Raw genomic sequence first — 15,616 nt, forward strand, 5'->3', positions numbered from 1 at the left:
TGTTAAGTCCACAACCACATGTTTCTCATTTACTTGATCCATCAACAAGCCATTATTTACCACAACAATGATGGTTAACAATATGCAGACTATTGTTCTCATTTGGGAATCAAAAGACTCACACAGTATTGTTACTGTGTATACATCTACTGTTTGCTTTGTAATGGTGCATGTAACTGTAATTATAATACTTATAGCATCACAACCCATTGCAATATCGCACAGGTAAATCAGAAACATGTGTTTGTGGACTTAACACGGTTTGGATATAAGCTCTTCAAATATCAAATAGAGAGACAGATCATTTTGTAAACTTGTGAAGGTTTTCCAGAAATTTTATCATGTACACACAGAAAAAAATAAGTGTCAAAGCGACACGATAAGTGGCTCGTGATCACCAGACTACAATAAAGAGTCACATTTTCCTATCTAAAGGAGTCGACATGACTCTACGGAGTCAGCATAATACACCATACAGAGTCTACGTGATCCACTGTCGACCTCAAGGCTTTGCTAGTGCTAATCAGAGTCACAGATTCCCTCTATTGGAGTCCACATAACTCCTTTATGGGTCACAATCTTATTGTGACTATAAAAAGGAAAAAAGAAAAAAGGTATCATAGAGAGTCTCTGTGACCCTCTATAATCCTCATGATTCAAGAAAGTAACAATCAGAGTCGGGATGTCTCCTTTTGGTGTCTAAATAACTCTTTCGAGGAGTCACTTTTATATGACTATTGAAAAGTGTCAGGAAAGAGAATCATGGAGAGTCTCTGTGACCCTTTATAATCCTCATTATCAGAAAATGTAACAATCAGAGTTGGGATTTCTCCTTTTTGGTGTCCAAATAACTCTTTCGAAGAGTCACTTTTATATGACTATTAAAAAGAGTCGAGAAAAAGTATCATAGAGAGTCTTTGTGACCACCTATAATCCTTATGATTTGAAAAAGTAACATTCAGAGTCGGGATTTCTTCTTTTTGGTGTCGAAATAACTCTTTCGAAGAGTCAGTTTTATACGACTATTGAAAAGTGTCAGGAAAGAGTATCATAGAGAGTCTCTGTGACCCTTTATAATCCTCATGATTTGAAAAAGTAACAATCAGGGTCGGAATTTCTCCTTTTTGGTGTCCAAATAACTCTTTTGAAGAATCACTTTTATATGACTATTAAAAGGAGTCGGGAGAAAGTATCATAGAGAGTCTTTGTGACCCTCTATAATCCTCATGATTTGAAAAAGTAACATTCAGAGTCGGGATTTCTTCTTTTTGGTGTCGAAATAACTCTTTCGAAGAGTCACTTTTATATGACCATTGAAAAGTGCCAGGAAAGAGTGTCATGGAGAGTCTCTGTGACCCTCTAAAATCCTCATGATTTGAAAAAGTAACAACCAGAGTCGGAATTTCTCCTTTTTTTGTGTCCAAATAACTCTTTCGAAGAGTCACTTTTATATGACCATTGAAAAGTGTCAGGAAAGAGAAATAATATTAAATAATAATAACAATAATAATAATAATAATAATAATAATAATAATAATAATAATAATAATAATAATAATAATAATGATTATGATAATAATAACGATGATGATAATAATGATAATGCTTATAACCTTACTAGCTATGTAATTATAAAATAACAATATTGCTTTGGAATTAAATCATCAATATATTTTTATATTACTTTTTTTAAATCAACATTTAGGCTATAGTAAATGTTATCAATATTTACAGTAAATTTGATCAATATCCCTAAAAAGATGCACTTTGGCAGGTTTAGTCATGAAAGTATAGCTTATATTAACTTAAAACACTTGTTCAACTATATAATCCCATTTAGCTCAATTGGTAGAGCATCAGGCTTTTATAACAGAAGGTCCCTGGTTCGAATCCCGGTAGGTACTAAGGTAAGTGACTTGTGTAAAATTAAGGTAGTTAATTTGTCTTCGTTGTAAATTAGAGAGCCAGGTAATTTAGGACATAAAGTAAACACAGCATACACAAGTAACTAATTTTGTTTGTTTTGTTTTTCTCATTGGTATGGTTTCCTCTATACTCCTTTGGGGGGTTGAGCATTTGTTCGAGATGACTCCCAATGAGAGTCATGCTTGTTAAGACTCCTGGAGGGGTCAAGTGGGTAGACTCCAATGAGGTGTCATCTAAACTCCCTATGCTAGACTCCTGTAGGGGTCAAGTAAGCAAGACTCCAATGAGGTTTGGGGGGTCGAACGTTTGTCCCTGAGATGACACTCGGAGAGAGTCCAGTATGTTTGACTCCAGATGGAGTCAAGAAGGAAGACTCCCACGAGGTGTCAGGTGTCATCTAAACTCTGGTTTGGGGGTTGAACGTTTGTCCCTGAGATGACACTCAAGAGAGTCTAGCATGTTTGACTCTAGTCGGAATCAAGAAGGTAGACTCCAATAAGGTGTCAGTTGTACTCAAATTAAAGAGTCTGCTTTAACCAATTTAAGTGTCATCTCAGGGACAGAGCTGGACTCTTGTAAAAGGGTCACTTAGACACTTATATTTTTCTGTGTGTAACTTTCAAATTAAAGGAAATCTGTACCATAAACTAATCAATGGCTATATAGTTGCAGTAATAATAAAAACGACAAACAGTAAAAGTCCCACGCTTATACGTCCAAATAAAGGAGAAATTCTTAATTCCTTACGACGATCAGCCGTCAGTTTGCTATCCATGGTGGCTGCCATATTGATACCCGATGTATTTTTGTTACGCTGTAACGGTACCACGATTTTGAAACCAGCGAAATCCGTGCCACAAGCCTCGTCCCTCGTGAACTTTGGTGACACGAAGCGAATACTACCAAAGTTCAGATTCAACATTCGTTCAAAAGAAAACGCAACAATTCTTACCCATAAAACTACAGAAGAACATAAAAATGTATTTCAAGTAATATTTATGATCAGCAATGTCTTTTGAGAACGAAAAGTGTAAAAACAGCACTAAAAACAAAATTCGCTGTGGGGGTCGCGAATGCCATAAAGCAACACACGCTCGCCGAAGGTAGCCGAGGGTCTGTGTGAAAGGTTACACTACCGCTTGTGGCAGAAAGGATTCGCAAGCAGCTATCATGGCGGCTTCCATGAATCGCAGAAACGAAGGATTCATTACGTTTGGGAATTGGAAAGAACCTTCTGATAAATCATGCATGACTCAATTACAAATCTCTACATCCCTTTCTTCTTGTCTATTGATATTTTGAATAGTGTTTATCTTTCCCTAATAGATAGCGCCCTGATCGATTCTTCCTGCATATCAATATGCTTCATTTACATTACATTACATTACAGAGATCGGACACTAATCCCTACCATAACAAACCATGTATAGACTCTACATGCAGGTGATATAACAGGTCTATATTACAGGATTAGATTAGTAAACTATGATCTATTTGCAAGTATTATATTGATTGAGCAGGAAAGATTTGATACTATTTTTTTGTATAGTAGTCTAGTTGCCGGCGCGTGCGTTATTTCTTTCTGCAACCATAAGGCTGCGTTCACATAGAAGTATACTATTCGGGTATACGGTGCACGTTTTGCAGGTGCACGCGTATAGCTTAAATCGAGCAAGGCAATTCCATAGTACCGGGTCACATAAGGCTACGATCACATAGAAGTATACTATTCGGGTATACGGTGCACGTTTTGCAGGTGCATGCGTATAGCCTAAATCGGCAAGGTAATTTCATAGTACCGGGTCACATAGGCACTATTCGAAAAGGCCGTATACCTGCGTATAGTATAGTATAGTGGGAATCGTGCATGCTCGATTTTAGTGCAGCGTATACCGTCCTAATTTTAAAACTAAACCATATGTGGGTAAATTCATTTTGTTGTAATAGATGCACTATCTAATTCTGCACATTATGACACCTCATTCAATGCAATGTGACCTCAAGAAGTAAAGTTACAAGCATTTGATTAGACGAAGAAAATTGGTAAACTGACCTACTCGCTATTCATTATACGAAATACGCTCATTCGATCAGGCTGAGTTCACATAGTATACGCCTATATGAACTCAGCCTGATCGAATGAGCGTATTTCATATAGCGAATACCGTATACCGTATACTTCTATGTGAACGCAGCCTAATGGGCCACAATGCGATAACACATAGTACATACATGTAATTAATAGGCCTATGAGGCTAGATATAACACGAGTTTATTACCATTATTATTTCCTCTTACTTAATAAAATAAAAAGAAATCGATAGAATTAAAATTCTATAACCCACAACCTTTGTATCCATAGTCTAATGCCTACACGACTGTGCTATGATTCGTTGTGCCAGAAAGGTGTTTGTTTATGATACTTATTGATTAGGGTGAGTTCACATAGAAGTATACGGTATACGGTATTCGCTATACGAAATACGCTCATTCGATCAGGCTGAGTTCATATAGGAGTATACTATGTGAACTCCGCCTGATCGAATGAGCGTATTTCGTATAGCGAATAGATACATGTCAGTTTACCCATTTTCTTCGTCTTATCAAATGCTTGTAACTTTACTTCTAGAGGTCACATTGCATTCAATGAGGTGCCATAATGTGCAGAATTAGAGAGTGCATCTATCAAAAAAATGAATTTACCCACATATGGTTTAGGTTTTTTAATTTTGACGGTATACGCTGCACTAAAATCGAACATGCGCGATTCCCACTATACTATACTAAACGCAGGTATACGGCCTTTTCGAATAGCTCTTATGTGACCCGGTAGGCCTACTATGAAATTACCTTGCTCGATTTAATCTATACGCGTGCACCTGCAAAACGTGCATCGTATACCCGAATAGTATACTTCTATGCGATCGTAGCCTTATGTGACCCGGTACTATGAAATTGCCTTGCTCGATTGAACTATATACGCATGCACCTGTAAAACGTGCACCGTATACCCGAATAGTATACTTCTATGTGAACGCAGCCTTACGGAATGAACTGCATACACACAATATACTATTACTAGTATAATAAATACGAATATAACCCTAACCCTAACCCCTAACCCTAACCCTGACAATAATGAACCTTGCCTCGGACTATGCGGTTAGTGATATATTGCGGCCCATTATGGTTGCAGAAAGAAATTATTTATGTCCTCTTTTGCACAATTACTGTATTTTTTTTTTACCTGTTTTTCAAATTTTTATGATGACATAGACTCGCTTGCCAGTCCTATATACGCCGTATGATGCAAACTCATAGGTGTTGTGCGTTTGGCAAGTTGGGAGGGGTGGTGGTTCAAAATGACCCCATAGGATTATAAAATTGCTCAAATACCTCTTTCAAATATATCAAATTATTTACATAAATAAACAAAAACAAATAAATAAATAAATAAATAAATAAATAAATAAATAAATAAACGAAAAAATTGAACAAATTTTAGCGTAGCATTAAAATCATAAATATAACCATTGCTGGCAGGAGGACTCGAACCAACGATATTGATATCAGCAGTCTGATGCTCTACCATTGAGCTAAATGACAGCATCTAGTGATGAGCGTCGAGTTTTTAGCTTATACAGTGTTTGTCTGTGATAATGTCGCATCGTGAAAGAAAGAAATATAAAATCTCAATTTGTAATTTAAATTTATTTGATAATTTTCTAACCTATATTTTCTTTCGAGCAGGGACAAATATTTCCCCTTTTATCTAATTTGACCGCTATATAAGAATCTATTTCTTTTATTACTGATTTAATTAAGCAATATCAAAGATTAATGTCACACATCTCACAACAGATATTTAGTTGGTCTAGTGGTCTTTCACAGTGCTGTTTAACCGGGAGGTACCGAGATCGATTCCCACCTCTGCCTGCAATTTTTTTTAAAGACTGGGAAATAATAACCTGACATTCGCCGCTGACATTCGTACTTCAGTAGCGGAGTTATGACTTGTTAAACTTTGCGCCTTTGGTAAAAGGTTTCATTATTTTGGCACTACATTATTTCTTTTTTTTTCACATTGCTGGTATTAAATATCAAATGGTCATGATAATTGGCGGTCACTTCAAATCATCCCCAACTGAACTAGGTTCAGGAATTTCCTCTCATTGTTAACTGTTGGTTAACCCACCACTTGAGAATAAAGGACTATGATAGGTGCAACAGGATTACCTACGGGATTATCTCAAGGATATAATTCTGTTCTCCATCCTTTTCTTACATCTTCTCTGATATGTGCTAGTGTCAATGGTTATTGTTAAAAGGCAATAAGGTGTGTAATTGCAATATTTCCTCTGAATAGGAAAGACTCTCTACATCGAGTTATGTATGCTGGTGGTTCGCAATACTGTTATTTAAGAGAAGGTATCTTCCAAATCCAAATTCAAATGTAAAAGTGCTTTTTCTTTGTTAGGAATATTCCGAAATTCATATAGACCGTCTGGTATGTTTAATTTAGGGGTATATAACTATATTAGCCATTGATTAGTTTATGGTACAGATTTCCTTTAACAACATGTATACCTTGAAGATCATAATCATGCGACCTATTTAATTAGTTCTAATGGATAACATTGGTAGTAACGTTTTCAAAACAAACTTTATTTGAAGAAATGACCATTGATTATTATTGGAATCATTAATTGCATTGCATAACTTTGATAATTTGTTAATTGATTATATTATATTATCATCCTTGGTTTATTATCAAACAAACGTGATATTTTTTTTATGTTGCATCAGGAACCTTGGACACTTATTTTGTAAACTGGAGAGACGGAATATTTTTTATATACGAGATGTTTGGGGCACGTGACATGTGAGGACACATTTTTTATTTCTAAATGTACACTGCAAAAATTGTGTCTTACCTGAGGACACTATTTTAAGACGCGACTTTGAAGCCACTTTTTAGCCATGTCCTTATGCAAGTCATGTCTTGCATGGAGACATGGCTTGTGGAAAGACAGGACTTTGAGCTATGTCCTTATCCAAGACATGACTAGCTATAAGACATCAACAAAGTATGTAGCTAGCATTAAGTCATGTCCCGGAGTCATGTCTTAATTATAGGATCAGAATGGGACATGTCTTACTTCATGTCCTAATTAAAGACACATTATTGAATAAGTGACTTCTAACAAGTCACTAATGCTTCGAGTCGTGTCTTGTCGCAATTTCCTATGTCTCTAAACTAGACATGACTCATATGCATAAAGTCATGACTAACCACAAGATATGTGGTTATGATATGTGACTTGCACAAAGACGCTAAATTAAGACATGTCTTGTGAAGACATGTCTCCATGCTAGACACAATTTTTGTAGGCCTATAATTAGGGAACAAACCTCAAGTTCGATGATGTCCTATAAACGAAAGTGATTTCGTTATGGGAGACTGACCCTCCCTCCCTCCTTCCTGCCTTCCCTCCCTCCTTCCCCCTCCCTCCCTCCCTCCCTTCCTACCTCCCTCCCTTCCCCCTCCCTTCCTCCCTCCCTCCTCCCTTCTCCCTTTGTACACTTTTACTGTGTAAAATGTTAGTTGGAGAAAATTGATAAAATGTTCAAAATGCGTGCCCAATTCCCGGTATATTTTCCCATGTCCTGGTGAGTGCAGGAGAAACAATTGCTTGGATAAAAAAATTAAAAGAAAAACAATATTTCGGATGGTAAAAGCCTACTCAAGATTGCATTTCACCTTCTTCATATTCCGAAATTTGTGTTACGTGAATTAGACATATCGTCAGTCTGCCACGCTAAATGCCTATGTCATTTTTACATGTTTCTCATTTGCAATTTTGATTTTCTGAGTAATGAACCCATAATTCATCAAATTGCCAGCCGCATTCTTCATTAACTTGTGGAATACATCAAAAGAGATGTATTCCACAAGTTAATAAAACATGCGGCTGGAAATTTGGTGAATTATGGGTTTATTACTCAGAAAATTAAAATTGCAAATGAGAAACATGAAAGAATGACTTAGGCATTTAGCGTAGCAGGCTGACGATATATACTGCGCCAATAAAGTATCCTTACACTTGGAAAAATAATCACAATTTCAAAACTGAACAATATTGGGGTAATCTAATCCTGCACATTATGACACCACATTGAGTCCAATGTGCCCTCAAGAAGTAAAGTTACAAGCAATTGAATAGACGAAGGTCCCGTTTTAAAAGTGACAAACTGGCCTATACAAGGCGTAAAGAGATTCCAACAAGCGAAACAAAGAGACAATACAGTTTCTTCAATGAAGCGTTATTTAAAGCAGTTTTTATTTCGGTTTTTGCTTCTCTGTACTTTTCGTAACTTTCATTTTATTTGTCAGTTCTTTTGTTTCAGTTTTCTTTTGTTCCTTTTGTTTTCAATTAAAGCCAAACGCATAAATTAGCCATTCACCACTCTTAAACTCTCCACTCGTCTGTGGAGTTTTGAATAGGCCAGTTTGTCACTTTTAAAACTGGACCTTCGTCTAATCAAATGCTTGTAACTTTGCTTCTTGAAGTCACATTGGATTCAATGTGGTGTCATAATGTGCAGGATTACATAGTGCATCTATTAAAAAAACAAATTTACCCCAATATTGTTCAGTTTCGAAATTGTGATTATTTTTCCAAGTGTAAGGATACTTTATTGGCGCAGTATATGACGCGATCAAGCAAAATCAGTCAATATTGAATATGTCTAAATTTAGTTTTCAATCTACTCAATTTGGCAACAGCGAAAAGCCGGCATACTGGAGTCGGGAAAATGAACGCTGCATACTCAGCAAACACAAAATGTTCTTAAAACGTTTATTCAAAACGTTTTAATAACATTTAAATGCCGGGTTATATGAAGATCATGAATACGTTTTTGAAACATTATTGAAAAATAATTTGGGCCAAATGTTTGCAAAGTATTTTGTCAACAATTAACATTCTATCAGAACGCTATTTGTATCACGTTTTTTAATGTTTTATGAATGTTTTTGTTTTGTATCCTTTATATAACCCCAAATTTTTAAATTTTAAAAAACCTTTAAAATTTAATTTAATTTAACATTTAATTTTTAAAAACCTTTTCTGTAAAACGGTGTGTGTTTGTTGGGTAGAGCCAGAAAATAATATAAGTTTTCATCTCTATTTTGTTTTTATTTATCTTTGTTTGTTTTATTTGTTTCTTTGCTTTAATTTTTAATTTTTATAATATTACCAGGTTACATTATTCTGTAATAATATTATTATTAACATTATTCTGTAACTTGGGGTCATTCAAGTTCACTATTTAGCATTATTGTGGGAGATTCATCTACGTCTATATTAAATACACTGTGGTGCCGTGACACTTTTTTGGCAACACTGTCTTGTAAGTGGACATGTCTCCAACAAAAGACAACTTTAAAACAATAATGTGTTTTATTCAGGCTAAGACACATGCGTATTGAGACATGTCTTCCAGTAAGTCATATCTAATAAGAAGGCACACAATCAAGACAGGCTGGTGGTGGTAGTGGTGGTGGTGATGATGATGATGGTAGTGGTGGTAGTGTTGGTGGTGATAGTGGTGGTGATGGTGGTGATGATGTTGGTGGCGATGATGGTGGTGGTGATGATGGTGGTGGTGGTGGTAGTGTTGGTGGTGATAGTGGTGGTGATGGTGGTGATGATGTTGGTGGCGATGATGGTGGTGGTGATGATAGTGGTGGTGGTGAGGATGATGATGGTGGTGGTGGTGATGATGATGATGGTGGTGGTGGTGATGATGGTGGTGGTGGTGTTGATGATGATGGTGATGGTGGTGTTGGTGATGATGGTGTTGGTGATGATGATGATGGTGGTGGTGATGATGGTGTTGGTGATGATGATGGTGGTGGTGGTGGTGATGATGATGGTGGTGGTGATAATGATGGTGGTGGCGATGATGGTGGTGGTGATGATGGTGGTGTTGGTGATGATGATGATGGTGGTGGTGGTGGTGATGATGGTGGTGGTGATGATGGTGTTGGTGATGATGGTAGTGATGATGATGATGATGATGGTGGTGGTGTTGATGATGATGGTGGCGATGATGGTGGTGATGATGATGGTGGTGTTGGTGATGATGGTGGTGGTGGTGATGATGATGGTGGTGGCGATGGTGGTGGTGATGATGGTGGTGGTGATGATGATGGTGGTGGCGGTGGTAGTGTTGGTGATGATGATGTGGTGGTGGTGGTGGTGGTGGTGGTGATGATGATGGTGGTGGTGATAATGATGGTGGTGGCGATGATGGTGGTGGTGATGATGGTGGTGTTGGTGATGATGATGGTGATGGTGGTGATGATGGTGGTGGCGATGATGGTGGTGGTGATGATGGTGTTGGTGATGATGATGGTGGTGGTGATGATAGTGGTGTTGGTGATGATGATGATGGTGGTGGTGGTGATGATGATGGGGGTGGTGATGATGGTGGTGGTGATGATGATGGTGGTGGTGATGATAGTGGTGTTGGTGATGATGGTGGTGGTGGTGGTGATGGTATGGTGTTGGTGGTGTTGGTGATGGTGGTGGTGATGATGATGGTGATGATGATGATGGTGATAATGATAGTGATGGTGGTGATGATGGTGGTGGTGATGATGATGGTGGTGGTGATGGTGGTGTTGGTGATGATGGTGTTGGTGATGGTGGTGTTGGTGATGATGGTGGTGGTGGTATGGTGATGATGGTGGTGTTGGTGATGTGATGGTGGTGTTGGTGATGATGGTAGTAGTGGTGGTGATGATGATGATGATGGTGGTGATGATGATGATGATGATGATGATGATGATGATGATGATGATGATGTTGGTGATGTTGATGATGGTGGTGGTGATGATAGTGGTGTTGATGATGTTGGTGATAATGATGGTGGTGGTGATGATGGTGGTGTTGGTGGTGATGATGGTGGTGTTGGTGATGATCATGGTAGCGGTGGTGATGATGATAGTGGTGGTGATGGTGGTGTTGGTGATGATGATGATGATGGTGGTGGTGATGATGGTGGTGTTGGTGATGATGATGGTGGTGATGGTGTTGGTGATGATGGTGGTGTTGGCGATGGTGGTGGTGGTGATGATGATGATGGTGGCGGTGGTGGTGGTGATGATGATGGTGGTAGTGATGATGATGGTGATGATGATGATGATGGTGATAATGATAGTGATGGTGGTGATGATGGTGGTGGTGATGATGATGGTGGTGGTGATGATAGTGGTGTTGGTGATGATGATGATGGTGGTGGTGATGGTGGTGTTGGTGATGATGGTGTTGGTGATGGTGGTGTTGGTGATGATGGTGGTGGTGGTGGTATGGTGTTGATGGTGGTGTTGGTGATGTGATGGTGGTGTTGGTGATGATGGTAGTGGTGGTGGTGATGATGATGATGATGGTGGTGGTGATGATGATGATGATGGTGGTGATGTTGATGATGGTGATGATAGTGGTGTTGATGATGATGTTGGTGATAATGATGGTGGTGGTGATGATGGTGGTGTTGGTGGTGATGATGGTGGTGTTGGTGATGATGATGGTAGCGGTGGTGATGGTGGTGGTGGTGATGGTGGTGGTGGTGATGATGATGATGATGGTGGTGGTGATGATGGTGGTGGTGGTGGTGGTGGTGATGATGGTGGTGTTGATGGTGGTGGTGGTGGTGATGATGATGATGGTGGCGGTGGTGGTGGTGATGATGATGGTGGTAGTGATGATGGTGTTAGTGGTAATGATGATGATGGTGATGATTATGGTGGCGGTGGTGGTGGTGATGATGGTAGTGGTGGTGGTGATGAAGATGGTCGTGGTATTCGCGGTGATGGTGGTTGTAATGGTGTTTGTGTTCAAGTGGAATCGGGAGTGGAATAAATCTTGACATTTTTATCATGTTATTATTATAAACCGTGTAAACTGCTAGTTTCATTTGGGTATGGCGGAGTGATATGCACTTGAATTTGAACTCAAACATATTTTCGTATGTATTCTAATTATCATTTATTACCAGGGCACAGATACAGATATATTTTCTATGTCAGCTTATAGATTGAAATTCTTTCGTTAACTTTCAAAGAGCCAGAGTGCGGTGAACTAATGAAAACCAACCGTTGAACTTATTGAACTATAGATTTATCACATCATCATGGCAATAGTAGTCACCAGTGGCGTAGCCGGGACTTTTTCAGATTTGGGGTGGGGTGGGGGTGGGGTGGGGGGCAAGGAGGCAAGGCAAATTTCCATTGGGGAAAGCTTTGATGAAAATGGTCATAAATGGGCTAAAAAAAACAAAAAGGCCTCTCACAGGGGACAAGACTTCTCACAGGGGGCAGTTGCCTTACACCTACTATTTCCATGCATATGGCAGAGAAATATTGATCCAGTTCATCGTGTTCCATTGGCCAAAGACAAGTTGTTCAGCGCATCGTGTGGCTCATCGTTCAGATTTGCTAATCCAGTTGAAATACACACACCCTATGGAATGCATAACTTCAATCTCCCATAAAGGGTCTGTAGATTTCAAATGGAGTCTTCAGGTAACTCCATTTGAAATTCACACTCGCTGTGTGAAAGATTTAAAAGGTCATGTCTTCCAAAGGAGTTGTATTGATTCTGGGATGGATCCCAACGGGAACATCACATTTTAATTCACCCCTCTTTTTAATTTTCAGTTGGTTTATAAAATTTGATACACATTTAATCAAATTGTATGTATCATTATACAAACTGATAAAGAAAATATAGAACACCGTATTTATATAGTGTTACCGTAACTTGTACTATGTATGAGAATACCGTTCCTGGAAAGAGGATTTGTGACTACACTATAAAAAAAACCCGGATAACACTTAATAAACACGAAAACGCGTTTATATTTATATTTTACATCTAAAAGTATAGGAGGCGTTGCATACTATTAACACCATAACACGTTTATAGAAGGATTTATTGATGGAGTATATCGGTGATATAAACGTGTTGGAGTGTTTATATTTTTTATCACAAAAGACTCTTTAAACGTGTTATAGTGTTAATCGTATACAACGCCTCCTAAAATAATCGTGTTTTAGTGTTTATTAAGTGTTATCAGTTGTTTTTACAGTGTAGTACGTGAAACCTTTACAAAATATTTTATATACTACAAGAAAGAAAAGACATAACACAAATTTATTTTGTACCGGTTTGTTTTAATATTGTCACACGTTCACGTGTTATTTGTTGTTGATTCGTTTTTGAATATAAACACGCATATATTTTCCGCCCTAATTTTGGCCGCCATTTTAAAAAAAGGCGGTTTACTTTAGTTTTCCATGATTTCTTTTCGATATTTGAAATTTTACAGAAAAGATATCATGGACATTTCTGTGTAAATTAGGTTGAAATGATATGTTTGTTTACATACATTCATACAAAATGAGCACATTTAACAATCATCAGATGGAACTTTGTTTCTAATAATGAGATCGCAAGTTTTTGCAATCTTGTGTAAGAGTTTTTGAGTCAATGCATGACCCGTAAGACTTGTTAATGTCCTTTCAAAGTTCTTTGAGCTTCTTCTTACAGCACAAACATTAGCGTGGTAACATCGTTGGGCATACCTCTGCTTCGTGTGGTTCTCGAATTCTGCATGCACTTGCATTTTTTATGATCTGCCATAATCTGCCAGCTTAAAGGTCATTGTCATTTTTTTCTTCTTCAGAATCGATGGGTTTCAGTTGTGTGTTCTTTAATGGGTTCAAAGTGAGTTTTGAATGTTCAAGAATATTTGGTTCAAAGTCTAGTGATGACCTAGAAGAAATGCGGGTCTTCCTCCTTGTCCTGGTTGTCCTTGTCCTGGTTGTCCTGCCGCATTTCCTGGATGTTCGAACAGGTGACAAACGAATGGCAATTCAGTAAAGCAATCCCAATCGTCCCATTGGTTTACACTTCTCTGTCCTGGATAGCGAAGACAGTTCTCAGCACCTCCTTGATTGTTAGGTTGACCCTGCTCCCAGTTTGTGTACTGCCACTGTTGTCCATTAGTCCATGTCCATTGGTTTTCACGGCCAGCATCTGTACCACCAAGCCAAACACTTGGGGCTGGATTGGCCATATTGGAGGCTGCTCGCAATAGGCTGGCAAAGTTATTTTCTGCTTCTGAAGTGATTGACATTAAATCACCTACACCGCCGTCGCATGATGAAAAGCCCATACATCTCTGTCGAGCGTTTTCCCAACTCATCGGGGTGCTCATGTAACGATAACAGCCTCTTGGTCCGCTTGTCCATAGTGGTGGACAATAATGGGCCGTCGCAACGGCAAACAGCCCGACAAAGCACAGCAAAACTTGCATCTTGGTAAGTTCGCCTTCACAGGTTTAATGCAGTTGACTCTTTCGGTGCTGGTGATACAAGTGCGCTCTGCTTTCTTGATTTCAGTGCAACAGACGTTTTCACATGACTCAATTTTTTTCTCGTACAAGTTGCGCCGGAAATTGGGTCAGAGGTTATGGGAGTAAATTTGATTGGACGATTGATAATCGTATGCAAATTTAGGGATCTTCCTGAAAGTTGTGAATAGGTTGTCACGTGTGCTGCGCTTGGAATAATATCAATGACGATTCTACAGGCTTGAGAATATTATGCCCTCAATTTAAATATAATTATGTTTGCCAGAATTTGAAGTCTGTAGATTTTTGAACACGGCGTGATTTTGTTACCTTTCGTGCATTTTACTTAAAGAACTTAAAGAAGAATGAAAACATGCATTATTGAAATGCGCCCAAAGATACTTTTTACATATACCTTCTCTGATATAGCATGATTAATTCAAGAACTTACAACTCGGAGATTCGAACATTCTGTCATGGCAGATACTACATAAGTTCTTCAAAACATATTTTAATTCAATTACTAGGCCTATATAAACTGGTCAAAATCTTCTTCCGTTTTTATATTTTACGGACCACTTTTTTTTCTTCTAAACCAAACCGGCGATAAACATCACATTTTATAATTTCATATTGGGAAATGAACGGTCCATAGTAGCATTTTATGAATCATCAAAAACATTGATTTGATTAGAGAGCAGGAACTAACCAAAGTCACACCGCCCTGGACAACAATCTTTGACAATTATTTCGCGTTTCCTACTACCTTGACTGCATGGCCGGGAGGTTTTTCCTTAAGATAAACACGCAGCCCATCATGTTTACTTTAAATATTTAATTGTATAATTTTAAAAAATTTTGAGAGTTGAAATGTGCGTAAAAGAGCTTAAAACACGCAGCGAAGTATGCGCTTTTTACATTAAAAAAATCATGTGTTTAGGCCAAATTCACGGAATTAGGCCAAAAAACAAAACAAAAAAAAACCCAACATGTTTGTTTCCTGTAGCAGGCCAAAAAAGTCAAATGCGAAATGCGGGTTTTTTTTTATTGTTTTTTTTTTATATAATCCAGGTCTTAAAAATGAAAAACAAAAACAAAAAACACCTTTTTTGCTGCAAATTGGAATGGGAATTTACAGTGAGTCTCTCCGACACACACAAAAAAAATCATATTTCTTCATATTCAAGAATATTTATGATCCCCTTTCAACTTGCAGATTAAGAAAGGTATTTAAAAAAATGTGTGACGTTTTCTCCAGTAGTTTTCA

General features: G+C 38.1%; 1 protein-coding gene across 1 annotated transcript; it reads right to left on the minus strand.

Annotated features, from left to right (window-relative positions):
- Positions 1–13,147: 13,147 nt before the first annotated feature.
- On the minus strand, positions 13,148–14,411 carry LOC140165941 (echinoidin-like). The gene has a single exon (XM_072189285.1). The coding sequence runs from the start codon at positions 14,311–14,313 to the stop codon at positions 13,759–13,761; it is 555 nt and encodes a 184-aa protein (XP_072045386.1). The 5' UTR covers positions 14,314–14,411; the 3' UTR covers positions 13,148–13,758.
- Between the last annotated feature and the right edge of the window lie 1,205 nt (positions 14,412–15,616).

This window comes from Amphiura filiformis, chromosome 12 (assembly GCF_039555335.1).
Source record: "Amphiura filiformis chromosome 12, Afil_fr2py, whole genome shotgun sequence".
Lineage (NCBI taxonomy): Eukaryota > Metazoa > Echinodermata > Ophiuroidea > Amphilepidida > Amphiuridae > Amphiura > Amphiura filiformis.